At 51.2% G+C, this 27,850-nt stretch overlaps 7 protein-coding genes across 7 annotated transcripts; 3 read left to right on the forward strand and 4 right to left on the reverse strand.

Annotated features, from left to right (window-relative positions):
* Window positions 1–173: 173 nt before the first annotated feature.
* LMH87_001387 (uncharacterized protein) lies at window positions 174–1,978 on the reverse strand (the record flags this gene model as incomplete). Its single annotated transcript, XM_056192655.1, has 8 exons — window positions 174–181; window positions 233–299; window positions 364–696; window positions 813–1,292; window positions 1,358–1,367; window positions 1,450–1,461; window positions 1,568–1,646; window positions 1,735–1,978. The coding sequence occupies 8 exons, from the start codon at window positions 1,976–1,978 to the stop codon at window positions 174–176; spliced, it is 1,233 nt and encodes a 410-aa protein (XP_056049769.1).
* A 536-nt stretch (window positions 1,979–2,514) lies between these two features.
* Window positions 2,515–3,108, forward strand: LMH87_001388 (uncharacterized protein; the record flags this gene model as incomplete). The annotated part of the gene is made up of 1 exon (XM_056192656.1): window positions 2,515–3,108. The coding sequence occupies one exon, from the start codon at window positions 2,515–2,517 to the stop codon at window positions 3,106–3,108; it is 594 nt and encodes a 197-aa protein (XP_056049770.1).
* A 795-nt stretch (window positions 3,109–3,903) lies between these two features.
* Window positions 3,904–5,492, forward strand: LMH87_001389 (uncharacterized protein; the record flags this gene model as incomplete). The annotated part of the gene is made up of 3 exons (XM_056192657.1): window positions 3,904–4,100; window positions 4,153–4,432; window positions 4,488–5,492. The coding sequence occupies 3 exons, from the start codon at window positions 3,904–3,906 to the stop codon at window positions 5,490–5,492; spliced, it is 1,482 nt and encodes a 493-aa protein (XP_056049771.1).
* A 2,277-nt stretch (window positions 5,493–7,769) lies between these two features.
* LMH87_001390 (uncharacterized protein) lies at window positions 7,770–9,601 on the reverse strand (the record flags this gene model as incomplete). Its single annotated transcript, XM_056192658.1, has 4 exons — window positions 7,770–7,850; window positions 7,971–8,439; window positions 8,530–9,013; window positions 9,073–9,601. The coding sequence occupies 4 exons, from the start codon at window positions 9,599–9,601 to the stop codon at window positions 7,770–7,772; spliced, it is 1,563 nt and encodes a 520-aa protein (XP_056049772.1).
* A 2,604-nt stretch (window positions 9,602–12,205) lies between these two features.
* On the forward strand, window positions 12,206–14,398 carry LMH87_001391 (uncharacterized protein; the record flags this gene model as incomplete). Its single annotated transcript, XM_056192659.1, has 6 exons — window positions 12,206–12,208; window positions 12,457–12,499; window positions 12,551–12,617; window positions 12,677–13,436; window positions 14,188–14,258; window positions 14,317–14,398. 6 exons carry the CDS (start codon window positions 12,206–12,208, stop codon window positions 14,396–14,398), a joined length of 1,026 nt encoding a protein of 341 aa, XP_056049773.1.
* A 1,722-nt stretch (window positions 14,399–16,120) lies between these two features.
* Window positions 16,121–16,932, reverse strand: LMH87_001392 (uncharacterized protein; the record flags this gene model as incomplete). The annotated part of the gene is made up of 3 exons (XM_056192660.1): window positions 16,121–16,260; window positions 16,309–16,563; window positions 16,629–16,932. The coding sequence occupies 3 exons, from the start codon at window positions 16,930–16,932 to the stop codon at window positions 16,121–16,123; spliced, it is 699 nt and encodes a 232-aa protein (XP_056049774.1).
* A 1,361-nt stretch (window positions 16,933–18,293) lies between these two features.
* On the reverse strand, window positions 18,294–21,540 carry LMH87_001393 (uncharacterized protein; the record flags this gene model as incomplete). The annotated part of the gene is made up of 2 exons (XM_056192661.1): window positions 18,294–20,505; window positions 20,561–21,540. 2 exons carry the CDS (start codon window positions 21,538–21,540, stop codon window positions 18,294–18,296), a joined length of 3,192 nt encoding a protein of 1,063 aa, XP_056049775.1.
* Window positions 21,541–27,850: the final 6,310 nt, after the last annotated feature.

Raw genomic sequence — 27,850 nt, forward strand, 5'->3', positions numbered from 1 at the left:
TTCTTTTCTTTTCAGGTGCAATACGGATCCACGTCGTATTGCTAGCAATTTCTTTTCAATGTGGTCTCGTGGTTTCTTATCTTTTAACTCGAGAATGACCTTGTACCCGATTGCTGGCACTTATTGCAAATTGACACTCATTATCATTACATCGTTTCCAAACACAATCGTTCCTACAACACTTCTGTTCGCTCAGTCACTTGAGCCCACATATTCGAAATTTGGAACAAACCAAGACAGTTGTGACTCGTCCATGGGTGGAGGGGGTCAATAAGTGCCATGTCAAAATGACGGAATGTCTGGATTAAGGGGATTAGCCATTGTCGTGATTTGCGACTAGCTGGAACAGTTCTTCCCACCTACCTCGAACACAAACTTGCTAAGCTCCATCTGCGCGACTTTTTGTCCTAAGCAGCGGAATTTACCGTAGCCAAATACGAGCTCATTAGCAAAGATCATGGAATGGAGCTTCTCTTTATCCGTCTCAAGCCACCTCTCAGGACGAAAGACGCCAGCATCCGGACCGTATATACTCTCGCTCGAATGCATTGCGTACGCGGAATAGCCAATACATGTGCCGCCAGGTATGAAGACGTCTCGCCCATCCACGCTCACGGTATCGCCCGTTGGAGGAACATCGCGCGAAAAAATGTTGGCAACGGGCGGGCTGAGGCGTATCGCCTCACGAATAACGGACTGTAGATACGGAAGCTGCTTGGCCTGCGCTGCCTTTATATAAGCCCTTCTGCTCGGCTAGGTGCGAGCTGATTGTAAACGGCATCATCAGCCTCTTCTTGGAGTTTACGGTATACGCGAGGATTTGTCATGACGTAGAGCAGCGTTCCGCGGATCGCGGTGGCGGTGGTGTCGGAGCCGGCAATGATTTGCTCAAGGGCCTCGGTACGGAGCTCGTGGCCGGCCAGCCCGTGGCGAATAAACGAGGCGAGCATGTCGGAGCGCTCGGCTGCCGACTTGGCGGCGCGCTCGTCAACGAGGCGGAAGCATGTCGCCATCATTTTCCCGAACCCGCTACCGTCGTCGGGCGACGGCGCGATAAACTGGCCCAACCAGGGCAGGTGGCTGAGCCAGCTGAGGCCGAGCGCCAGCGCCGTGTTACCAATGGACAGGCCTTCTTCGCTCGATTGGAGATAGTTGTCAATGTCTTTGTCGGCCTGTAGCATGCCGAAAGCTGTACCGAGTCCAATTTTGCTGATAACGTCAAGTGTAAAAAACTGCACCTTGCGCGCCATATCAATCGGAATCGCCATCTGATTATTGGAGGTATATTTCGTCTGTATCAGTTTCAGAAAATGTTCGAGGCATTCGTCTATGGAATCTTCGAGGTGGGCATTCTCACGACCTGAATACTGTAAAAGGAATTGTCAGTCACCGTCTCTTTCTTTCTTTCTCTTTTTCTTTTTCTGTTTGGTCTTGGTTATATAAACATACTCCAGGCGCCATCTGCTTCCTTCTCAAGTCATGTTTGGCATTGTCGGTTTGGCTAAAAACATTGTCTCTTCGATGTTCGATGCGCACGGCGTTGTAGTACCAATCAGAGCGCTTATACCCGGCAGTGTTATTGGCATGCGCCCAGACATCCGGCGACGAGGTTATGAGGATGTTTGGGGCGACGCGCGCAATCGGTCCTGTATACGTCGCAGGGCTCATCAGCATCCACCCGGAGTCGTGTCAAATAATGCAAAAGGATGCGCCGCCTTCCCAGTTCTTCCTTACCATATTTCTGGTTTGCTTGTGCGTAGAACAAGTGCGTTTTGCCATTGAGCATGGCGAGACGGTGCGGTATGCTGGACAGGGCGGCCCAGGGGGAGCCACCGAAACCGCTTAGCTTCTGGCAGTTCCAAAAGACGTGGCTGGCGAAAAGCAGCACAGGCAGGGCCGAGAGATACGGCCAGTATAGCTGCCAGCGGCTGTTGCTGCCATGGGCAAAACTATCGCTGCTGCCCTGAGTGACGTCCATTTGGCATGGCTGCTACGCGGAGTACCTGTCCTGGTTTGCAGGAAGCCTGCTTTGTGACGTCGAAGCTCAAGCTCACCGCCACGCAGAAATTCGGGGGGGATTAACGATAGCTATAACATCAGCGATCCCATTGGATACGAGGTCTGATGTTCTAGTGGAACTGTTCGGCACTTGTTAGTGCAAGCCCCTCGTGGGGGGCAGGAAAAACGCCATAAATTCGCCCATCACCCAGCTCCAAAGTACCAGACTTATGAATCCCAGACTTTGAAAAGCGGCAAGGACAGTGACAGCATGAGAGCCGAAGATAATAATAAAATGGATTGATAGACGGCGAGTCGGTGGCAGAGGAAAGCATAATATTGCATAACGATCAGCTGCAACGAAAACTTCCGCAGCGTTACAATATTGTTTTCAAACCTGTCGTTATCATTGGATTGTTGTTCTGTCGAGTTATTGTCGCTGTCCTCGCCGTTGTCATCTCCCACGCCCAAATCGCTTAAACAGCAATTTCCCTTGGTTGTGAAGAGAGTGGTAAAATGCGATTTTTCTCTTCGCAGCCTCACAGCCATTGGCGATGCTGGGCTGACTCGTACGACGTCGACGTCGTCCAGGGCAACGTCGAGTACGTGGCGCCGCGCGCGACCGCGCTCCGCGCCCAGACCGAGGGCGGCAACATGGCCGGGAGCATCCTGGACGCCGGCTGCGGCACGGGTCTCGTCGGCGTCGCCATGGCGCAGCTGGGGGCCCGGACCATTGACGGCATCGACCTGTCCCCGGGCATGCTGGGAACGGCCCGCAAGACGGGCGCCTACCGCGACCTGTCCGTCGCTGACATGAGCGAGCAAATCGACAAGCCGGACGCGTCTTATGACGTCATCACCTGCTGCGGCACGTTTATGGCAGGGCACGTCGGCCCTGACCCGGCGATCAAGGAGCTCGTGCGTCTTGTGAGGCCGGGCGGCGTGGTGGTTGCGACCATTATAGACGCTGTCTTTGACAGTGATGGATATCGTGCCGAGATTGAGAGGCTGGCTAGCAAAGGGCTGATTACAATCGTAGTGATGGAGAAAGAGCCTTATCGTATTGTGTCTAACACGTGGGCTCATATGGTGGTGTTGCGCCGAAAGTAGCTTAGTGATTGGCCATTGACAAGTTTAATTCACCTGTCGATCGTTTTTGGGCGATGGTATGAGATAATCTTAGTATCAGGCTCTAAGATATTCTAAACCTTTCGATATATGATGTATGAACCTTTTGTAGCTTTGGTGTCGTATCGTCCTGGAACTGACTCATGTCATTGCATTCCACGTGCGTTTAATGTTTGCTAGTCTTGAAGCTAAATAACGACAGTCTATAGAGACTATGTAGTTTTGCAAAGCCTCGTTAACACCAGGTTTGGCAAGTTGTTTGCGTAGGGTGGCCGAATTGATATCGCTCTTTCCACTGCATCCCGTCCAGCTAACAGCTGCCCTGAGGCTGGTGCTGATAGCCATGGCGGTGTGAATGGTGATTCCGCGCGAGCTATGTAAAGTTCCTAGCTACCAGGGCCAGGGTTGGGTTTGCTTCAGCGGCTCTTGTGTAGGGTGTAAGTCTTGGCGTCTTAATCTTGTCGAGTAAGTCGAAGCGAGGGCATCGACGTGCCTGGTCTCATATTGTGTCTTTGTAATCGAAGTATGCTCTTAGGATGCTACCTGGTTTCCTCTTCTGTCTCTGCAGTCGTGTCATGCTGTCAGGACACATTGTTTAAGTTAATATGTGTAAACCTTGGCAGCCTGCGTGTTTGATAACTCTAGAGTCGTAATGGCTCTTCCATCACCGCGGTCATCGAGGGCAGCATCGAAACCAATATTCTCGACGTTTATGCACGCGCAAACTCATTTTCCGAAGGCGTTCTTGCCAGCGCACGCACTGTCCATGCTTTCGAGATGCGGTCGAGACTCGTTGCCAACTTTGACGAGTATCTCACCGAAGCGCACAATCTCGGCAAGAAGATTTCCCCATTGTTTGGTGCCCTGTTCTCAGCCGAGTACACCATCATCTATTTGGGTTTCGGACTTGCCTTTTGGCAGGGTATCAACATGATGGCCCGGGGCGAGATCAAGGACTCTGGCCAGATTTTCACGTTCGTCGCTGGAAGTGATTCTTTAGCGCGCTAGTCTACTAACACTGTACAGTGTCCTCCTTTCCGTTGTCATCGCTGCCATTAGCTTAACCTCTCTCGCCCCTTACTCGATCGAATTCACTCGTGCAGCAGCCGCAGCAGATCAGATGTTTACCCTCATCGACCGCAGGTCAAATATCAACCCCTTTGACGAGTCTGGCGAGCAGCCAACTCAGACAGTCGGCCAAATCGAGATTAAGAATGTAACTTTTGCTTACCCCACACGCCCCGATACCGTTGTGCTGGACGACTTTACTCTCAATGTTCCTGCCGGCAAAGTTACCGCGCTCGTAGTATGTGTCTCGCTCGAGCCATCCATTGGTTGCAGTGAGCTAACTTCAATCACAGGGCCAAAGCGGTTCTGGAAAGAGCACCATTGTCGGTCTCATCGAGCGATGGTATAATCCCAGTGCCGGCACAATAAAGCTGGATGGCAGGCCTCTTGATCAGCTCAACATCAACTGGCTGCGCAAGAATGTCCGTCTCGTCCAGCAAGAGCCCGTGCTGTTTCAAGGTTCCGTCTACGACAACATTGCTTACGGTCTCGTCGGCACCCCGTGGGAGAATGTTCCACGCGAGGAAAAGCTCGCTCGAGTCCAAGAAGCTGCAAGGCTTACTTTTGCTCACGCGTTTGTCTCTGATCTTCCCAAGGGTTACGATACTGAGATTGGTCAGCGCGGCGACTTGCTCTCTGGTGGACAGAAGCAGCGCGTTGCCATTGCCCGAAGCGTCGTCTCCGGACCAAAGGTTTTACTCCTCGACGAAGCCACCAGTGCCCTAGACCCTCACGCTGAGGGCGTTGTGCAACAAGCTCTTGACAAGGCTTCCGAGGGCAGGACCACCATTGTGATTGCACACAAATTGGCCACTATTCGCAAGGCTGACAACATCGTGGTCATGACCAAAGGCCAATTTGTCGAGCAAGGAAGCCATGACAACCTCATTGCCCAGGATGGAGCGTATGCTAAACTGGTCAAGATTCAGAGCCTGGCCGTCTCTGAAGCTCCCTCGGACAGGGACAGCAAAGAAGCCAAGTCTGACGAAATGGGTGATCCTGTCGATTTGACTAAGAGCCCAACTCGGTATGCCACCAATGATCAGGCGCGACTTGAGGTGCAGAAGAACCGTGACGACTTTGCCGACCACAAGCCTCTGGGTCTGATTGCTTGCGTGTTCCGTCTGATGAAGGAAACGCCAGAGTTGAAATGGACCTATTTTATGGTTGTTCTTGGATGTTGTGGTGCTGTTTTTCCAGGGCAGCCGGAGTGCATGCAGGCTTGGCAAGGGCCACGCCTTGCCTACTCTTTCATGCAACGAGCAATTGCCCATCATGGCATTGCGTATAAGCCATAATAAAGGCGGTCTGTAGGGACTACTGGGTACAAATCTGAAAGCATTTGCATGGAGCGTAGGCTGGCTAAGGGTTGAGGATAGCGGGGAGTCAACGCTATGCAGGAGCCGGTCCCCGATCGAACGGTTTGCATCAGCTGGTGACTTGGGACTGTCAACCTAGACTGTCAGCAGGTGGCCGCGGTGCCTGGCCTCCACCAGTTGACGGCCGGAGCCAGCGGTGAGACAAGTCGACGGTGCTGGCGGCCATAAAAAAAAACAGATAGGGGACCTCACAGGGGACCTCACAGGGGACCTCATAGGGGACTTCACAGGGGATCTCACAGGGGTTATGCTACAGTTAGTAGGCTGGTTTCATGCCTGTGCAGAATATAGAGGATTGTCTGCTATGCAGCCTGAAAAGAGCAAGCTGTCGGGACCAGAGAGTTGGGGGGTCAAAGGTATTTCCAAGAATCGAGGGTACCACCAAATCTGGGTGTCGTAGGCAGCCTTGCCCTGGCATAACCCCACCCACACCACCTGGATAGCTAACTAGTTAGACGCTCTATCAACCTCTCCCCGCCGTGTTGCTTTCTCGTTCAGGAGGGTAAAGCACTGCTTGCGGACAAGAACGGTGTTTATCTTCAATATTAAGCCGTAGAGGCTAGCTTCAATAGAAAGGCGTGCTCTGAATAGTTATAAATAACGGCATACAGCATTAGACTAGCACGGTACTGTGCGATGGGAGGGTGAAAATTACACAGGGTGGCGATCAACGCAACGTCAATTACCAGGTTGTCAACCAGGTTGATGTCAATCAACCCGACTCAACTCAACGGAACTTATTCTTAGTAATCTATCAACTCAAGTTCAGCACGATATTGAGTTGGTTGCGTTGATAAATGGTTGATTAGGTCTCGTCGCGAAGGTTGCCGATATCTTCTGCCGGGTAGGTCAGCCCATGGCGAGTGTGGGGGTCCCCGCCTGCCAAAGGATACTTGTATTTGTACCTGATTTTACCACAAATGGAGGTACCGAAATGGCACGTAAATAGTTCTATGGCTTAACGCGTCACCGCGTCTGACGTGATTCGCGTGCAAGCAAGCTAGCGTTCCGACACCAAAGTCAGCTTGGTCCATCCTCGATTTGCTGCTTCGGCCCGTCACTTCGCTCAATATGTCACAAAGTTTAGACTTTGGGGCTACGAATTCCGTATCGCCTTCGCCTTTCACCCCGGGTCCCTTGACACCAGCTCCATCCACACCTGAGCCGTCCACACCGGCTGAGGCTCGCGCCGGTCGACGAGGCGAAGATCGGCTGTTCCGACACTTCCGTGGCTACACGTGGTCTTAACGGAGCAGAAATACAAAATCATGGGTTTGGAAATATGGCTTCGACATCGAAAAAGAGGCAAGCACGATTGCGATTTGCCAGGTGCTGCGTTCATGGCTGCAGGCGGGTATCGTGGAGGAGGTTGATCCAACACTACTGAAGAAGGCGGGCAAAACAGTGACCGGACAACTGGTGGATCAAAAATGCAGCAGGAGAATGGCTTCGAGATTTGCCAATGCAGATGCGGGACGAAGAGGCAGGATGGGAGTAGTATTGCGTTAGCCAGTTAAAAACGGGCTCCCATATTGCGAGTTAGGTACCAGCGCGGGACAGGGGGGGTTCGTCAACCATCAACGCAACGTCAACCAACTCAACATAGGGCCGAGGTTGATCAACTCAACGGAGGAAAAGCTTATTAAGCAGCCAACTCACTCAATTGATGGCTGAGGTTGAATGGATTGCGTTGATCGCCACCTTGCTAAAGGAGAGAAGTCCTCCTCTAGTAGTTCTTTACTATATTCTTGCCCTTTTATAGCCGCGTATTCGCACGTAACTCCTTATGGGCCGTGACACTGACACACAGAATGTTGTTCATTCTAGACAACAGAGAAAAACAGCAATATAGAGGATAAAGCCTTATATAAAACTGCCGTTTAAATACTTAATCATATAGAGGAATTAATTATATATATCTGAGATATTATAACATATTACATGTAGGGAAATACACTAGTTTTGTCGACACGTCCGCTAGAGTGGAAAATCGAGGACAGGAGCAGAAACTGAAAATGGCCGTTCATGGGCTTGCAGGAGGCAAAGGCTAATTTTGGACATGTACAATCAACTTAGCTAGTGAGCCCTATTGGCTGCACAGCCACCGGGCGTAATAAACAAAGTGAAAAAAAAGTGTACTGCTTGCATGTAACAGAAAACGAGCCTTAGCTGTATGAGTACGAAGTAAGAAACACTTCAGGTTGTCGGCGTAATTGATGGCTCCGCATTGGAAGCCTCAGGACTCAGTTGCCAGATCCAGGCCGTCCATTTGAGAGCCTATAAGGAACATGGTCAGAACCCATATCTTGGTCTTTGACTTGAGGTACTCGAGCGTGATAGCGCGCCTTTGGTAAATGAGAGGACTAGAGTGCGCCGTAAAGAAGGTGAACCACTTACCGACAGTTTCAACTTCTCTGACAGTCGTCGAATAATGGATAAAAGGGTCCTCCATAACATGATTCTCTTGAAATGAGGGATTCTCTCTTCAAAGCCTTCATTCCTCTCATCCATGAGTTTTCCCTTCTCCTCTTGCCAAAGTCCGTCAAGGGTGCTGGCTAGTAAGGACTTCCGGCACATCCAGCTCCACACGATCATAGTCTTAGTTACCCATGTGTAATCATTCAGCAACGAAATATCATCTAGAAACGGGAAATCTCGCTCTCCGAGCCGATTTTGTGCTCGAGTCCATAGTTGTTCTGTGGGTTCAATGCTTGCGGCCAATGCCCAGGCGGCAAGTCCCGCGATGGCTGCAAGCAAGAAGAAGAATCCGATATGAAGTGTTCCAGCTCCTAACTGTTCAAAGTTCATGCCAAAAAAGGACGTAGCAAAGCTCAATGGAATAAAAACTATACCCACAATGGTGATTCTGGACCAAGAAAAAGTAGTCAGCTAGAGAACAGAAGTCGAGAAGGTACCAGCTGCCAATTCTAAGGCACATTGCCGATATGCGTCATACCTTCGCACTGCATGTGCTTGTTCCAAACTTTTTTTTGTTACCATTAGGGCTTGCCTACTGGTTTCATTTTGAAGAAGGCCTTGGAGTTGAGCGGCGTTCTCTCGAGTTTCGGCAATAAGAAAATCGTAGTCCTGAATAACTGAAGCGAGTTGAGGCTTGCCTTGAAATGACGTGGCATAACTCCGTTCGAGGAATCTCGATATACTAATTTTGGATCGTAAGAGGTTTCGGTAATCTGCTTGGTTCCATTCCCACTGGAAAGTACTTGACTGTCGATGTCCTTGTTGCTTGGGCTGCATGTGGCCATGCCGTCGCGATCTTCCAGCGATTTCCTTCAGAGAATTCCGGATGTAGGGAAGGAGAAAATCACAGGGATACACGTCTGCGGCTACAATTGCCTCATTCGAGAAGATTGTCACGTCCATGAGACAACGCTTAAGGGTCTCGATCCGGTTCCCAAAGTGGTCTAAGCCAAGCATAACAACTGAATACACTTCTTATCAGACACCACTGTAGGGGGCTTGATGAACATTAGAAACTTACTTGTATTCAGACCATCGTTTTTTAGAATGGCGGCATTTGCAAAGCTGTCAAGCGTTTCTGTAGCAACCGTGATGTGACCGTTCTCGGATGGAAGCGTGACGGGGAGTCGGCCCAGCCCACCAAGTCGCTCCCCCTCAGACAAGTATAAAGCATCTTGTAGATACGTATAGAAGAAGGGAGGATCAAGTCGGTAACACCACCCAATAGCATCAAGGTAGGCTGGATTCATGTCTTTTAATTGGCCGCCTTGGACCAATACTAGGCGGGTCTTTGAGTTGGATGGACGTGTACCAAGGGCTGTCAGGAACAGCGCATCGGCCTCGTCCGAGCGATGCGGGCGGAAGTGCTGACAAGACATGTTACCATCAGTGGTGTCCAAGATGTAAATGTCGATATATGGATCCCGAGCCTCCGAGCGCTGGATGCTATAGCCCTTCCGAAGGAAATTGACGAGCCATGATTTTGATTCTCCGTGGGTAGACTGAATCAAATCTGCGTACGGCCGGGTTGTATTTACGGCCTGGGCCATTGAATCTGTGCGGCTAGCCCTGGATGGATTTGACTCAAATGTACTCGCGGCAAATATTGCGAGATGATCGAAGGCGTCGAATGCTATAACTAATAGTATCTTACTTTGGGGAGTGCCTGAAATATAACTCGCAGGTTATGCGAAAACAGCCACCCGAGGCTTCCAGCTCGATGATATCTTTTGTCAAAGTCCAAAAGAGGCTTGTAAGAACGCCCTGTAAAAACGCCCTGTGAGAACGCCTTGTGAAACCGCCCTGTGAGAACGCCCTGTGAGAACGCCCTGTAAAACCGCCCTGTAAAAAAGCCCTGTGAGAACGCCTTGTTACTTGGTTTAGTGGAAAGCCTGCAGCTGAAGTATGTGGCGCATCAAATGGTGTAATGTCTCCCTGCATGGCAATCCATTGTCGGATCGCATATCTAGTAGCGATACATTAGAATGTTCAATGCGATGGCCCTTGTAGATGGTTAATAGTGGCTATAGGTTGTATTTATCTTTTACTATCAAGAACGAGCATTGGCAGCCTTTTTGGAATTGGTTGCACGCGATTGTAAGAGCGCAGCAAATAATCTTTCGAGGAACCTCGACTATGAATCTGAACCCTCCTTCTTTACCCTAGTGAAAAACGAAAGTAAAACCCTCTTTTTGACAGCGAAATTTGTCAAAATGAGGTATTGACATTTCTTTTCTGCTGGTACCGGTGAACCAACTAGCTGAACTTCGATCAAACCAGGCTAAACAACATCTACGGATGCCGATTGAACTCTCTGGCTCAATTTATGGCATTGTTCGTGGTTGGGTATCTCACCAAGCGTTGCGGAAGGTCGAGGCACAGCGAAAACGTCTTTCACATCATGACATGCCTGATTGTACTGGTGTGTTCTCTCGGTCTCATGGGCTGCCTTGCGCTCACAAGCTCAAAGAGTTACAGGATCATGATCAGCCTCTTGAGCTTCAGCATTTCCACACGCAGTGGCATCTTTGTCGCCATGGAAGTCCTCAGCTATTGCGCGAACCTCGCCGACGTTTTGATGAAGTGGCTGCCTGGTCGAGTAGGCCACAATCCAGCACTCGGCGGGAGCCAAGTGGGTTCGAGGTAGTTGAAGCACAAGAACGTCCGAGGGCACAGCCCACATGTAGCAGATGCCACACTCTGGGCCATACGATGACTTCGAGAGCATGTCCTATGCGATACGCAGAGGCCAGCTCGACACGGGCAGCTTGCATGACCTCAACGGCAGTTGCGGCGCCAGTGACTGCTGAGGTAGAATTAGTTGCGCCACTTTCGGGTGAGGCGTATGAGTCCGCCGCGGCCCCAACGCTGTCAGAACATGGAGGAACGGAGCAGAGTCTCCAACTAATCGACACCGGAGGAACGGTAGAGTCTATATCAGCAAGTCAAGAAGCTTCGCTCAGATTCATAGTCGAGGTTCCTCGAAAGATTATACAACACAGACCGGTTTTAGAGACTGGACTAAAGAGGAAATGATGGCATACCTGGATTGGGACAGGGCAGAAGATGATCGAGTCGAGGCAATGGTAGCGACTGAGATGGAAAGTAACCCGTTTTCTGGGAGAAGAGGCATGCGTGAGATCTGGGAAGCAGCTGCAACAGATTGCGAGGCGCAAGAAGGACTGTATTCTGTCAAGGAGGGATTTTTTTAGCACTAGTTCAACTGCACTGGGTACAGCAGCGTTGACTGAAAGAATGCGCTGACATAATCCCCACGGGTACCCGTGAAATTTTGCAGGCACGGGTACCCGTGGCCCTATTAGCTCCCCTCACTCCTCTGCTCATCCACTCCAAACGTTTCGGATGGGCAAACTCATACCAGTTCAACGGCTCCATCAATTGACCGAATCTCCACAAACCTGTCTCGCTTTCAAGCATGACAGCCTTGGATAGCACAGAGTCCTATACTATAGGCTGGGTTGCTGCACTGCCCATCGAGCGGGCTGCCGCGACAGCTTCACTCGATGATCGTCACCAGCCACCAGCATCGTTTGAACAACATCCATCTAATACAAATTCTTACACATGGGGTCGCATGGGCAACCACAATATCGTCATAGCATCGCTCCCCGACGGCGTGTATGGCTCGACGGCCGCGGCAACGACAGCATCGAACTTGCTCGCATCCTTACCGCAGATTAGAATCGGGTTGCTCGTAGGAATCGGCGGTGGAATCGCTCGACACCTTGACCAGGACGTTCGACTAGGCGACGTAGTTGTGAGCCGGCCGGAGGGAGCCACTGGCGGTGTTATTCAGTACGACCTTGGGAAGGCAAGGCTCAACGGGAAGTGGGAGCTAAAAGGCATGCTAAATAAGCCTCCCCAGGTCTTGCTTAGCGCACTGGCGGCCCTGCGAGCGGAACATGAGATGATCTCGCCGAAGATCCCAGATCTCCTTGAAGCGATGTGGACTAAAATGCCGCAGATGAAGAAACCGAAAAAGAGAGAACCTGGATACGTTCACCAAGGATTTGAGAATGATCGGTTATTCTCGTCGGCATACAATCACATCGACGGGCAGACATGTGACAACTGTGACTCATCTGAAGAAATCCAACGCGATCCACGAGACACAACTGACCCCAATATTCACTATGGTATTATTGCTTCAGGAAATACACTCGTCAAGGATGCTAGCACGCGTGATAAGATCGCAGAATTGGCTGGGAGCGAATGCATTTGCGCTGAGATGGAGGCTGCTGGTTTGATGGATCGCTTTCCTTGCTTGGTGATCAGAGGAATCTGCGACTATGCCGATTCACACAAGAATGATCGCTGGCAACGATATGCATCAGCTACTGCAGCAACCTATGCAAAGGAGCTTCTCCAATATGTGCCTATCAAGTTGCTCGAAAACACAACACGAGCTGTGGACATTGTGAAGTCAAGTTAGTACTCTTCTTACAAAATAGATACGGTCTATACTAACTGGTTTTAAGTCAGTAATGACATAAAGGGTATCCAGTTCGCAACAGCTAAAATGCAAGAAGGCGTGCAGAATCTTTAGTCAGTTCAACGTGTGCATCTAACAGTCCCGCTCCTTTAACTAACGACTTTCCAAATAGCACGACCGTGCTCAATGCCAATCAGACAACAGTGCTCGACCGACTCCGCATTGCCAAAGGCGCTTCATTTGACTCCTATGCTCAGGAACACACTTCTTTCTGCTTGCCTAATACGCGAGTGGAACTTCTCCAGCAGATCATCGACTGGGCGAAGGACGCAAGCGGAGAGCCTGTTTTCTGGCTAAACGGAATGGCTGGAACAGGGAAGTCAACAATTTCCCGCACCGTGGCGCGGTTATTGGCAGATGAAGGTCGACTTGGCGCCTCATTCTTTTTCAAGAACGGCGAGGCTGATCGAGGGACTCTTTCCAAGTTCTTTACGACGATTGCGGCAGACTTGGCTGTGAGGAAACCATATGTTGCTTCGCGTATCAAGGATATACTTGATGCCGATCCTTCAATCACAACAAAGAACGCTGGCGAGCAATTTGATAAACTTCTACTACAACCGCTCCTAAAAACTGCCACAGAGGAAACGCCTATAGCATTTATCATTGATGCATTAGATGAATGCGAACGAGATGACGACGTTCGGCTCCTTCTTCGCCTTTTTACGCGATTTAAGACTGAGCTGCCTCGACAGATGAGGATATTTCTGACTAGTCGACCGGAGTTACCAATTCGTTGCGCCTTCCAGAAAATTCAAGGCACATACCAGGGCGCCATTTTACACGAAGTCCCTCAACCTATGGTTGCGCGTGATATATCTCTGTTTCTTAAACATGAGCTAGCGAGGATTCGCGAAGACTATAACGACTCGGTAGTAACGGACCAATGCCTCTCTTTGGATTGGCCAAGCCAATCCACTTTCAACGCTCTATTGAAGATGGCTGTTCCCCTTTTCATCGTCGCCACCACTATTTGCCGCTTTATTAGTGACAGAAGGATGGCAACACCTCGTAAGCAGCTCGAGAAAGTGTTCTCTCGAGCTGGCGCGGGGGTCTCACAGCTAGATGGAACTTATCGGGCGGTCTTGAATAACCTAATAGCAGGGTTGTTTGTCCAACAACAAGAACAAATCATTCAAGAGTTTCGCAAAGTCGTCGGAACTATCGTCCTCCTCGCAAGTCCTTTATCAACGTCTGCGCTAGCGAAAGTCCTCGACTTGTCTAGAGAAGACATTGATAGTAGGTTAGCTCTGCTGCACTCTGTTCTTAGCATTCCCTCATCAGCAGACGGGCCGGTGAGGCTATTTCATCTATCATTTCGAGACTTTCTCTTAGATCCCGAAGATCCTACAATGCCGTTTCGGGTAAACGAGAAGCAGACTCACGTTGTTCTGGCAACCAATTGTCTACGCATAGTCAGTTGTCTCAAGCAAGACATCTGCGGTATAAAATCCCCCGGTACACCTCGCTCTGAAATCAGCGAGAAAATCGAATCCTGCCTACCGCCCGAAGTACAATATTCCTGTTTATATTGGATATATCACTTGGAAAAAGCGGATATGTGTGTTTTCGAGAGCCTTGATATCCATGTGTTTCTAACAAAGCATTTCTTACATTGGATAGAGGCGTTGGCCCTCATTGGGAGAGTTTCAGAGAGCCTTGGGCTTCTCCGAAAACTACAGTCACGATTTCAGGTAACAAAAATATTTAGCACTGTGACTCAAAATAACTGGCTAGCTTACATTCATTTAGGGCAAAGATAGCTCCGACGTCTCATATTTGCTCGAAGACGCCGTTCGATTCATACAGACACACATGTCAGCACTCAATATAGCGCCTCTCCAGCTATATTTCCAGCTATATTCCTCGCTCCTCGTCTTTACACCTAAGCACAGTAAGACAAGAACTATATTTACAGAGTCTAAAGATAGAGCGACATGGATTCTCCTCGAACCACGAATAGGAGATAATTGGAGCCTATGTCAGCAGACATTGGAAGGCCACAGCGGCGCCGTTCAGTCAGTGTCCTTCTCACACAACTCGACACTGGTGGCATCAGGGTCCAGCGACAAGACGGTTCGAATCTGGCTTGCCGACACAGGCGAGTGCGTACAGACACTGAAAGGCCACAGCAATTGGGTTCAGTGCGTGGTCTTCTCGCACGACTCGACGCTCGTAGCGTCAGCATCCGACGACAAAACAGTGTGGATCTGGCGTGCCGACACAGGCGAGTGCGTGCAGACGCTGAAGGGTCATAGCAGGACGATTCGGTCAGTGGCCTTCTCACACGACTCAGCGCTAGTAGCGTCAGCGTCCGACGATAAGACAGTACGTATCTGGCACACCGACACAGGCAAATGTATGCAGACGCTACAAGGGCACCATGGCCCGGTTCGAGCGGTGGTGTTCTCGCACGACTTAGCACTAGTAGTGTCAGCGTCAGCCGATAGGAGAGTGCGAATATGGTGCGCCGACACGGGGCAGTCCGTTCAAACGCTGAAGGGCCACTGTGGCTCGGTTCGATCAGTGGCTTTCTCACACGACTCAGCGCTATTAGCGTCGTCTTCCGCTGACAAAACAGTACGAATCTGGCACGTTGATACGGGCAAATGTGTGCAGACGCTGCAAGGCCATAGCAGGGCGGTTCGGTCAGTTGTCTTCTCACATGACTCGGCGCTGATAGCATCAGCGTCCAGCGACAAAACGGTGCGAATCTGGTGCGCCTATACTGGCGAGTGTATGCAAACGCTAGAAGGCCATGCAAGCTCGCTTTGGTCGGTAGACTTCTCACACGATTCGGCGCTGATAGCATCAGGGTCAAGCGACAAAACGGTGCGAATCTGGCATACCGACAAACACGAGTATGTAGAGACGCGAAAAGGGCATCGAATGAAAGAAGGTCATAGCAAAGCAGTTCGGTCGGTGGCCTTCTCACACGACTCGGCGCTAGTAGCGTCAGCGTCTGACGACAGGACTGTGAGGATCTGGCTCGCTGACACAGGCGAGTGCATGCAGACGTTGAAGGGTCATAGCAGGACGATTCGGTCAGTGACCTTCTCACACGACTCGGCGCTAGTAGCGTCAGCGTCCGACGACAAGACAGTGCGTATCTGGAACGCCAACACAGGACAGTGCATTCAAACACTGGAGGGCCACAGCGGCTCGGTTCAATCAGTGGCGTTCTCAGACGACTTAGCGTTATTAGCGTCATCTTCGGACGACAAGACAGTGCGGATCTGGTGCGCTGATACAGGCGAGTGTATACAGACGCTACAAGGCCATAGCTTGGCGGTTCGGTCGGTGGCCTTCTCGCACGACTCGGCGCTAGTAGCATCAGCCTTCAGTGGCAAAACATTGTGGACCTGGTGCGCCGACATGGGCGAGTGCGTGCAAGCGGCGAAGGTTGTGCGTATTTCGCGGCGCCTTACCTCTGAACGAAACAGCTCGCATGCAGTCACAGAGTTTGGCACGATTGCTACTGGTCACGATGGCAATACGGACGCAGTTATGCCTCCAGAGAGTTCTAGAATTGGCATCAGCGAAGACAACTGCTGGATTACGTGGGACAAGAAAAAGATGTGCCACAGTCGAACGCCTGGCGCCAATACAAGCCATCCGGGATTTCTTCGTCGTCCGCCTCGATCCATTGGCTGACTTTAGCATGGTGGACTATGCTCAAAACATTGATGATATCCACTGCATGAGTTAGCGCAATGGCTTCTATTGCTATGGTCGCCCACATACTGTGATTCGAGGCAATGATTTCGTTCTTGCCGTAGTACGGCCGACGTCCTGCAGGCAGCTCATCGGGGGAGTACATCCAGCAGACGCGTGCATAAACATGGCGCTCGTCCAGGGCGCGAACTTCGAGTACCTGTGCGACCCAGACATTGCAGAGACCAACTTGCGCATTCAGATCTTCCCCTAGTTTACCTCGCGCTATACAATTTTCATTGGCCACAAAGACAAATTCACCAGTTAGATATTTCTCACTATTTACTGCAATAACACAATTAGTTACTATAGCATACAGTAATGCAATGATAGCGAGATTAGAGGCTTACGAATGAAGCTATGGTATCGTGTCATGCTAGTCCACTCCTGTCGTGGCTCGATGTGGTAGTAGACGCCCATTGTCGCGTCGGAGCGGAATTTGCCAGTAGGCGCAAACAGTGGGGGTTGAAACAGTGAATTCGTCTTGGTGGTCGTATTCTCGTTCTTCTTGACAGGCTTACCCCTTTTCTTCGATGGCCTTCCATTCTTCCCGGTACGTGCTGCAGGGAACGAAGCAACGTGAAGTTCGAAGGGGCAGTCAGCGCGCTCGTCCTCTACTGTTGCACGAGAGCGCTTCTGCGTTTTGGAGATCATAATGCAGCTCGCGCTTGAAAAGAGTTTTCAAGTCTTTGTTAATGTTGTTGGCTGGCGATTGGTCCTAGATGTTGTCTTCACGAAAATGGCGGTACGCAGCTTGGGGAGGTCTCCCTTTGTTGGTGGGTCGTTAAATCCGGTTTAGCGTTGGCGGGTTACTCAGCTTCAGGCATTCCAACCTAGCCATGCACGCGGGGAGAGTATCTGCGAAACAGGCAACGATGATTAAACCAACATAGGGATAAATTAATACATACATCGTGCAGATTCCTCCTCCCTTTTTCGGGTGGGCGGTTTGGACGACAGTCACTCTTGGCTGTGATGCGTTCTACTCTTTCTGCTCCGTTGGTGGCTTGTGGCGCAGCCAGTTTTGGCTGACCGTTAGTGGTCCACACCAGCTTTGGCCTCGCCGCCTGTCCACTTTTCATCTGTGCTTGACCCATCGCCGCCTTCTGCCTGCAGCTTTCTTGATGCACTACAGTAATTACTTAGTGGCTTCCTGGCTGTGCCATAAGAGTCTCGTCGTTCCTGGCCTGATGGCGGCTTTCTCCTCATCCACTTGCTCTTTTATTTCCCGAACTATTTGTTGCTTTTCCGCCCAACTGCTTCTTGACAAGCGAGTTGATCGCTTGTGACTTTTCGGCCTTTCCCTTGCCGAGGGTAGCTTCTTGCTTGTACACCAGTTCATTTGCTGTTTTTCTTTGCCCATGACTTATTGGAAAAAATGCCGAGCAGATTATTGAGAAGATGGGTTCGGGCTAATGACTTTCTGGCTCTCCCAGGCCTGATGGGTGAGCAACCTGCACTTGTCCATTTCATTACTTTTTGCTCGTTGCCGCTTTTTCTCTGCAATTCTATCTGGGCAGCGGCTTGTCATGCCATTTCTTGGCGGCCTTAGTCGTTTCCTGGTGTTGTGTCGTGGGCCAAATCTAGCACTTTCCTATTGTGGCACTGGTGAAAAGTGCTGTTCTTCCACTTTCGTCTACGCTTCCATTTCCGGCTTCCATGTTTGCTTCCACTTCTGGCCCTGGCCAATTTCTGCGAAGTGGGCTGCCTTTCCTTCTTAACTACACCAGGGCATAAGCGTCTTGAATGTGGCCGAATGGCGCCATCACAGAGGCCCGGCGATGATATTTACCAGCCGGCCAGGCGCGGCATCCTATAGCAGTGTGCGTGAATGTTAAGCCACTTGACTCGATTGGGCTATGTATGTACTGTCGTGGCAGCCAGATTATCTACATGGATGGGAGAATTAGAAAGCGTGTGTTATGATCATAAGGCAGAAGTTGACTAGAATAGTCGAGACCGTTGTCTTGTTCTGTTAACATGCTGCTAGCCGGAGCGTGTACGCTTTTCATATTTTACATGCCATGGTGCAGCCCACCACCCATGTGGCTTTGCTGGGGCATATCGTTGCCGCTTCCATAATTGCCATTGTTGCCGCCAGCAAACAGAGCATACCCGTCGATGCCGTTGCCAGCCATATTCATATCTAGGTTCATCTCCGGTGGCTCCATGCCATAGCCCATGAACCACGAGCTATCTGGCGAAGGGTTGAAAATATTCATCGTGGGCGCCGTCATGGGGTTCTGATGCTGAGATGGGTGTCGCTGCTGGTGCATGCCGGCATTATTGTTCTTTGGTACAACTGTCGAATTTTGACGCGAGTTGGGTTGAGCGCCGCTGGGCATGCCCTGCCAGCCATTGCTGTTCTCTCGCGGCGGCGCATTGATGCCGCCCGGCACCATACCAAACATTTGTTGAGGCAGCCCAGCATCTTGACCTCCCATGCCGAGTGGCCCAGCATCGGCAAAAAATGGCATCTGTGGTTGTGGTTGATATGGCGCCATGTTGTCGTGGCTGATGGGTGACATGGTCGACATGTATGCCTGCGATTGAGCTGGCATGCTGTGCGCGGTAAAGGCCATGGGCGGCTGTGTGTTACCTGGGGTCAAGAATTTGCGCTGGTTGACTTGAAAGCTAGGGGTGCCACCAGACTGGTCCGAAACTCTGCGAGAAGTAGGCGCAGCAGACACTTGTCGCGCCTCAGGGGTCGATTGATCCGGCTTACTGGGAGGGTGGACGCCGATGCAGTTTCTCTTGTGAGGAGCAGCCCTTTGTTTTTGCGTTGGCATCTTACTGAGGTCTTTGCCATCAGCGGAATGGGAAGCCCGTGAAAGGTTCTCTAGGAACGCTCCGACATAGTGCAGCTCTGGCTTTTGTTCCAAGACAGCATCCTCTCCACCCTCGGCGCGTCTCGGCAGATTTGGATCCATGAAATCAATGTTGGACACACCGGACGGGTAGCGGTTAAACCAATCCGCGTACTGCAGCAACGGCTGCCGACTTTGCATGGCACCATTCATGCCAGGGCGGCGAGAGGCATCGTAGGCGTTCTTGTATTGGCGTCGAATGTCGTCCACCATCAAGTGAGACATGCCCCAGTACTTCATCATCTTCTTAAGATATTTAATATTGATGGCAAGGTGCACCTCTGCGGCTGCTTTGAGCTTTGGGTTTCCAGAAATCATGCCGTACATTTGCACTGACGACGACGAGAAAGCGCAATATCCCGCAAAGGGTGCCGTTACAAAGCACTGACGCTCATCGGAATCCTTCAGTAACTGAGAGATGCTGTTGGCTGCATGAAAGGTCTTGGCGGTCAGACGAGGGATAAAGTCCTTGGGCGCGTCGGACTTGGACTGGTTGGTGCTCATGGCTCCTTGGCAAACGTAGAGCAGGCTTTGATGTATAGTCATGTGCATAAACAGGTATTGCGTGGCGGTTCTCTCAGTGATGTGCAGCTCAAGGTTTTCTTTGGAGTATTGTAATTGCGGTGGCAAGGTGTGGAGTAATTCCTCGACGTCACGCACAAGCTTCGAATATTGCGAGCGCTCATCCCACTGGGCAAACTGCTCTCGGTCTTTCCCGCCGTGATTGTAATACGTGACGACTCGGCCCCACAGAGCAAGGCCACGGATGAAGAACGCAGACGGTCCCATGTTGCTGCGTAGATCGGTGTCTGCCGTTTGAACCTCTGCCGCGGGAGGTCCAGGCCTACCATCAAGGAGTTCTGTTTGGGCAGGCATGTTAAGTTGAAAGCAACGCTCACTCACAGGTAACGGAATGGTGAGAGAGTCGTCCGTTATGAACATGGGCCGGTCGGTACCAGAGTAAGTTAAGCGATCCATAAGGAAGCAGGCCCACATGATGCGTCTCCGAATTTCTCGATCGACGAAGCTGAGAGGCGTCTTTTGACCTTTACTTTGAGGATCATGGTCAAGGTCCTTGTGCAGCTGGAGAGCGTACGCCATGCGAATAGCTTGCCCGCCGAGTGCCCAGCTGCAGCCACCGTGGCACGTACCAAATTCGTGACGACCGAGGATGAGTAGACATGTCAAAATCGTGATATTTGGCCATTCGTAACGCGTTGTGCATATATCTATGGCGTTCTGTGCCCATTCCTCTCCTCGAAAAAATGGTCGCGATGTGACTGGAAGTTTGGGCTTTCTTGAGAATCTGGCAGATACAGCACAAACGGATAGCACAAGGACTGGGGGCAGAGAATTACTCCTTTGAGTATCACGTTAATATATTACAGCGAGGATGATCAATTTAGAAGACTCACTTTAACTTGCGCATAAAGCTTGGCTTATGAAGTAGGTGGTACGCTTGTCCATAAACGCTATCGAAGTAGACCTCGGCGAGGTGTTGCTGGATTTCTTTCGAGGGCAGAGCATCGATTCCCTCGCAGAACAGTTTAGTCTCTTCCTTATCTTGAGAGTCGGCGGCCATCGGAGGAGTGTCACCGTCGTTAATTTTGGATTTAGACGGCGCATTTACCCAATATTCGAGCTCCGGAGAAAAGGCTTCATGGACGCGGCGTTTCTTGGCGGCGGCCTTGTTGGCGGCGCTGGTGCCGGGCATTGCAGGTTTTACCACGGCGCGAGTTACTTTAGAAAGATTGTCTTGATCGGATTTGGGGACAATCTTAATGATGCCCTCCTCCATGCGCTTGAGATGCTTGTCAAGCATGGCCATGTAGTCAGTGCGGGGTGCAGTTTTGCGGTTGGTGATTTTGTAAACGCATGGTTTTCGGAAGCGGAGGCAGTGTTTGCAGGCACACTTCTCGCCAGAGCAGCGAATCTTTTTGCGATGACAGGCAATGCAAGCCAGCGGCAGACGCTTTCGGTCCTTGGCGGCCTTTGTTTTGAGTTCGCTCCAAGCTGGTGTTTCTGTCTTGTCGTCTTTGGTCTTGCCAAAGTCAGTTTCATCGGCACGGCCTGTGGCGGACAAACCAAAGTCGTCGTTTGTGTTGTCTGCGACTGAGTTGTGGCTGGGAGAGTGTCTCTCGATGGAGGCATTTTCGTCGGCACCGGCTTCGATACCAGTAGCAGCAAAGGCAGAGGGATCAATGGCAAAGCTAGCATTGGGAGCTACAGTCAGTGAGTTCAAGTTGGCACTGCTTACAGAAGCAGGAAGCATGGTAGAGTGAAGAGAGAAATGATCAGAACCCGAAGGGTCGTCAAAGACGGAAGCCGACTGGTCCGTCATGGCCGACATGTTGGCATAAGCGAAAGAAAAATCGCCAAACTGGGAGGGGTCCATGCCAGAGTGGAAGGGACTGGGGCTGGGCCCAGACTGAGAATAGGCGGCGCTGTCTTCTATACCTGGTTGCAGATGCGAATGATTTGCAAGATGAGGATGCGCAGCATGTTGGAAATGCGGCGGAAAATTGAGCAGAGGCTGGCCAGCGGACATGTTGCCGTGCGGCAGCGCTGAGAGGCCGCTGGGGCCACTACCAGATTGGCAGAAGCTGGAGGATACGGCGGCAGCAGAATGCGATAGGGGAGGCCAAGTTCATGCGTTCGTCACAGCGAGCGAGGTAAATGATGTTGGCAAGGCTTGAACCCGTCTGGACGGGCCGCGCGAGAGGCTGGCGAGATCGATCAAGTAGGACAAAGACGGGTGCAGGCGCAGCAGACGTCGAAATAGTCGCGGGAAGAGGGATAGGGTGTCGGGTAGCCACAGGTCTTTGAGTTACAAGGTCGGTCGGTCAGAGGGCGTTCATTTGGCAGCGAGGTGTAGGCTGGGATAGTGGCGGGCGCAGAGTCGCAGCGGCGTAAGTAGAGGAAGAGCGTAGACGAAGTGATGAGTGCAAAGGTGCAAAGGACGCAACGAGGTGAGGAGCGACAAAGAGCTGGCGATGGGTAACGGCGGTGGTGTGGTAAGAAGAGGCCGAAGGGGTGAAATGGTATAAGAGGCGAGATGGGATGGGGAGTCAAACGGTGGATAGTCGAGGCCGCGATGGCGGCCTCTCGCTGTCGCCGTTTTAGACAGGCATCGATATACTACTGCCCTTTATGCCGCCCCTCCTTCGTTGTGCGTGCGCCGCGGAACATTCATTTACCAAGATTCTTCGCTTCTTCAACTCTTCGACTTCACGTACCAGCCTACCTTGTGCGGAGCCTCCAGACAGGGAGAGACAGGTCCTAGTTTGCTAGGTACCTACTCATCCACGCCCATCCAGTCGCTACCCCCCCGGAGACCCCGCAGAGCTCGACAAGCCAGCACGACGCTAGCCCTTGCACTAAAACGACAGTCTCCATAAGGCTGGTACGGCTGGCTCTCAAGCTCGCTCTGTTGCCCGCTAGTAAACCTAGTAGCCGCAGCCCAACAAGCACCACTACGGGTATTGGAGCAGCATGGCCGGGAGCGACCCTCTCCGCCCGCGGTGGCGTATCTTCACGCTTAGTACTCGACGTCCTACAGTCCGAATTGCCTAGAATTTTGGAACCTGGGAACATACTTATGCAAGATAATGCTCGTACAGTTACAGCTCATAGAGTGCAGAAATGGTTGCGGGAGTTCGCTCAAGGTACTGGCGTTGAAATTATGGACTGGCCGCCTACTCGCCCGATCTTAACCCCATCAAGAACGTCTGGGCATTGCTCAAAGAAAAAATAATTGAGCGTCATCCTGAACTTGATGGCATGCCTAATACACTAGAATTATTTTATTCATTAGAAAGGGCTGCTGTGGAAGCGTGAGAGGATCTTAGTCAAAACCTTCTTTACCGGCTTGTCAAGACTATGTCCCACCGGATTGAAGCTATACACCACAGCAGAGGCTGGTATACTAAGTACTCATTATACCAATCGACGCAGAACTCAATACTCTATCTATGGCTAATATACTCTAATTTTTACTGCTTCATTGGTGGCGCCATAGGCGTACTTTAGCACCAGTACTTGAGCACTGCAAACGACATCAGCACCGTCAAGCATACGCCGTTCTGCATGCTCTTAGCCCTGGTAGGGGATCACCATGCAACACCATCAGCCTTCAACGTCACACATTCCCATTCAGCCCATCCCTTACACTTCTCTGTATCGGATATTTCGATCAACCGACATATCTCCATGCCTTCCCTGTTGCGCTCATGCTTGGCGGTCAGCCACAGTGCCTCCATTGGCCCGCTGCCCAACTGCTGTTCGACATCCCTCAATCCTTCGACTAGACACTGGTGCCACCACTTTGAGAAACCGCTCATCGCTCTCTACTAAGATCTGTTCCACGACTGTGGTGTCTTGTATAGCCCTGTAGCAGCGAGCCTGTCGATGCAGCCTCGCAGGCTGAAAGAAATCACAAACGGCAGAGTTCAGCCAACCAAGCGCAGGCCACCAACAAGTCGACGATCAGCTCGAGCCATACAATCAATGCTTTGCAAATAACACGCTTCGCATGCCCTTCGTCGTTCCGCGAATAAATAGATCCCCATGTGGGCAAGCCTCGGCCTATTCGACTCCATCACGGCCGCTCCGTCGTGCCCGGCATGATTCAAGTCGCTGCCTTCCCTGCACAGTGGAAACTCTGCCCCTGTGCCCTCCAAGCCCCGAAAGCTCAAAGGAGCCCAGAAAACGACGCTACTGCTAGGATTCCCCGCGGCGTCATCCTCAGCGTTGCCCTCTGGCGCTCCTAGATCTCGCTCACCACCGCTCATCACCCGTCGTGTGGCTTGCCTTGCCTGTCTCTGGCCGCTTGCATGTGGTCACAGCAGCCCATTGGATACTGATCATCGACCGACGCAAGCACATCTGCATGCTGGGGGATCCCCAACCCATCTGGATCTATCCAGGTTTTGATTTGATTTGATTTGATTTGATTTGATTTGACTATTACGTCCGTTGGCGGGATCTATCCAGGCCTCTGCTGCCAGCAACGGTCCAGGGTAAGGCTAGGCCATCCAAGATCAGCGTCATCGCGCCCTTGGCCGCGGCCACTTGCATTGTCATTTCTTTGACTCTAGTCTTGAGACATTCCTACGAGCTTATCCAGCCTTCAGCAGTGTGGGTGGATGTCCTTTTTCTCACCCCGCTCTTCTGGCCACCGCCCACACCTGATTACAGCACGGCGAGACGCCGCGTTGGTCACTGGCGTGCCAGCAAAAGCATCGCTATAACAAGATTGTCATGACCTATACCCGAAACCCGGTACCCGATACCCGTGTGAATATGCTCAAAACAGAAAACAGTCATTCAAGCCGTCAAGCATCAAGCCAAACAACTGTCAATGCTGTGCTCGACGCCCACCCTTGACTGTATCTTCTTCACCTGGCAATGCAGCTCCTGCTATCGTCTGGTATTAAAGCTGCAATTTTGAGAATGGCAAGCATTGATAAACTTCATCGCGCGCGCAGAATTTTAAGACACAGAAGGCGCAAACCTGTCGCTATATGGAGCAGTTTAACGCTCCAGTCGCCGAGTTAGCTCTCCCAGTCACTTTTCCACAACAACGCCGACAATGCCGACGGGTGGTGACAGCTGTGTGCTGATGTTGTGCTGGAGTCATTCTTGGCAAGTCCTATTGCAGTGGCATAGCACTGGATAAACTACCCGCGTATGAGCCTTGTCTAACCAGCCACCATCGCGTAATGCGTTCGTACTAGTATCAGGGCTCAAAATAGCGGCCAGTCGTCGAGTCCCGACCCGGCCCAACGGGGCATATCCACTGAAGTCGTATGGTTCATGGTCCTGAGAACTTGGCGTGTTGGGGGTCATCTGCCAGAATACAACTTCTCCAACTACCGCCGCCATGCCATATTCGGTCTCACAACATGCGTGTACGGATAGACGACCACAACTTATCACAAGAGATGTTCTTCTGCCATCGCAGGCTCCACTCTTTAAGCAGCCACCCATGATCAGCCCTCCGACTTATGTTTGCGGCCATTGCTCGGCGATGCATGACTCTCCATGGCTGACGGAGAGGCCCTAAGGACGTTAGCGCAGCCTGGGGCACATTCCGTTGCGCTGGTAAACCAGAGAAAAAGCCTTTGGCTCTTGCCGACATGTACTGCTACTCACAGCTGAGGCTCCTGTGACGGTTTAAGGCACGAACAAGGTCGAGTGCGACTTGGATGAATTGATTGTTCACAAGGAGGAAGGAGAATTCGTAAGGAAAACTCGGACTGAAGCTATTTACACAATGTCCGTAATTCATTGTACGGGTGGGGTCATACGATTCCTTACAGCTCCCTCGGCCACTATTCTCAAGCTTCAACGGGCTTCTGTGAGACATGCCCCTGAATAGCATTGCTAACGGGACCTGCAAAAATGCGGTCCTCGCAAAGGAGGCCGAAGCGCACGCCGTCGACCATGATGCTTCGCAGCTCCACCCAACTTCCCAAAGACCCAACTGAAAAACATTAGACGACAGGGTCAAGATGGTCACTGCCGTACCGGTTCGTCGCCACGCCTCCCCGGCGAGCGTTTGTTTCACCATTCACAACCTCCGCGGAGCTGTTTGTTTTGTTAGCAGGGCTAGAACCTCACCTTGCTAGTTTGTTCAGCCTGGACGACTGCAACTTCACGTCAAGACATAGCCATGATGGTTGCCCGTCTGTCCATATGAAACCGCAGTCTACTTTTCACTATTATGCATGCGCTATTAACTCGGGTGGGTAATGCGTTGGCTGTCCCCGTGGTGTTTCTCACACGGTTGGACGACATGAAGCATCATGATTGGTTACTTTCTGGGAAGCAACGTTTTCAAAAGCGACAAGACCGAACTGTCATGAGCAAGCGACACAGAAATTAGTCGCACGACCTAGGCGATATTATATCATCGTTGACAAAAAGTGTGTTCAGCGGCAATAAATCGTGTACGTCCCATGACTCGTGCCCATTCCCTAGCAATCTACTATTGCAGCGTAGGCTGTAAATTGGCCAGAACGGGGCCTGTAACGGAATTATGGTGATCAGCGGCAAGGCAGCAGTGGAGTCTAGGTCCCCCGGACATGACGAGCGAATGATGGCAACTGGTCGAAGCCTATGAATGGCTCGACATTCACATCTCGAGGCGCAACGACATTGCGCCACAAAAATAGCATCTCACAAGGCTCAAAACGTATTTGCAGCGTTCCACAATCTGAGGAGGATCCTCCGAAAAGGAGGCGTACACAGCCCCGTCTACGCCTAGGCTGCGGATCGAGTATCCGACGGTGAGGAAATGAGGGGGAAAGTACGCCATACCGAAGAAGTCTATGTTATGTCTGTCACAACTCAAAACGCACGCTGTGCTCTTTTGCCTTGCGTCTTTATTCTGCGCCGTCGTATCCACATTTGATTTGCACTGCTTCGGTTAACAAGGACACCCTTGGCAACCAAAGATCCCCTTGCAATATACTGCTGTTAGATTCGTGGGACGAATGCCAGGAGATCATGTTGAATGGTTACGTTAGTTGCCACGTGCGTATCAAAGGTGTTGAGCGACGCGACGAGCGCAGGAACTCCCGCTCGGCGAGATGCCGTGGCATACCCGCAGTCAGACTTGCAAACAAATAAATCGTATCCAAATCTATCCAAATCTATCCAAATCAAACCAAATCAAACCAAATCAAATTAAGATGGCCCGGATTTATTTGGATATTTTCATTTGGATAATATCATTGTCCAATCAGCGCTTGTGCTGAGGGGACTCACAGACCTCCTTTTGCTGGAGATCCTGCCTAATTTGGTAATCCAGCTCGCATCTCACAATTTACTTATAATGGCTGTTTCAGTTTAAGCTGTCCGTCGCTGTATTATGTATATGTCCAACTCGCGAGAAAATCGTCAAGCAGTTAACCCAACATTCGTAGCCTCAAATAGCCCACTGCGCCTGCTCCAAATAGCTCCGTCCACGTATACCAATCACCCAGTAATGGCCCCTTCAACTACTCCTTCAACCGCTCCTAGTGAGTTTGAAGCCCCCGCAACCTTCAATCCATCCGATACAAACAAAGAGGCGGCAGTAGATGCTTCCTCATCGGGTGACTATGATGGTTACGAAGACATGGATTGGAGTCGCCTTTTAGGGTATTGCGTCCGTAAACACAGAAGAAGGCAGCGTACGGAATGGGTATGGGAGTATGGATTCGATATCGAGAAAGACAGTTCTGGTCGCCGGTTTTGGCTCCGCAAAGAGTGTCATCACGATGCTACAAAGGTTCCCTTCTCTTGAAGCTCCTGTATCGAGTCGTATATGCAGTGCATGAATTCCTGTCCTGGTTGCTGGTGCGGATTTTTCAACGACTGCACCGCAGTTCTGTTTCTTGTCAAAACCGATACCCGCCTGCAACTGCCAGGTATGTGCCTTGGCACATATGTCATGGCCACCAACGCTCCCGAGTATAGGCTCTGTTCTGCTCTTGGCCGAAGAGTGAACGAGAATGTCCTCCGTCTCACCCCTCCTTGTGTCGCGACTAAAGCTTGAATAACTCCCCCCACCCCAACTATGCCATTGCGAGCGGAGCTACTCGTAGCTACAACTACATTTCCGCCCGCAAACAATTCCTCGTTGACTTTACCGTCCGAGACGGTCTCGACCCTCTTTCTCCATGGCTCTACTGTGAAGGGCACAATAGAATCCAACTGAT

The sequence above is a fragment of the Akanthomyces muscarius genome, chromosome 3 (assembly GCF_028009165.1).
Source record: "Akanthomyces muscarius strain Ve6 chromosome 3, whole genome shotgun sequence".
Classification (NCBI taxonomy): Eukaryota; Fungi; Ascomycota; class Sordariomycetes; order Hypocreales; family Cordycipitaceae; genus Akanthomyces; species Akanthomyces muscarius.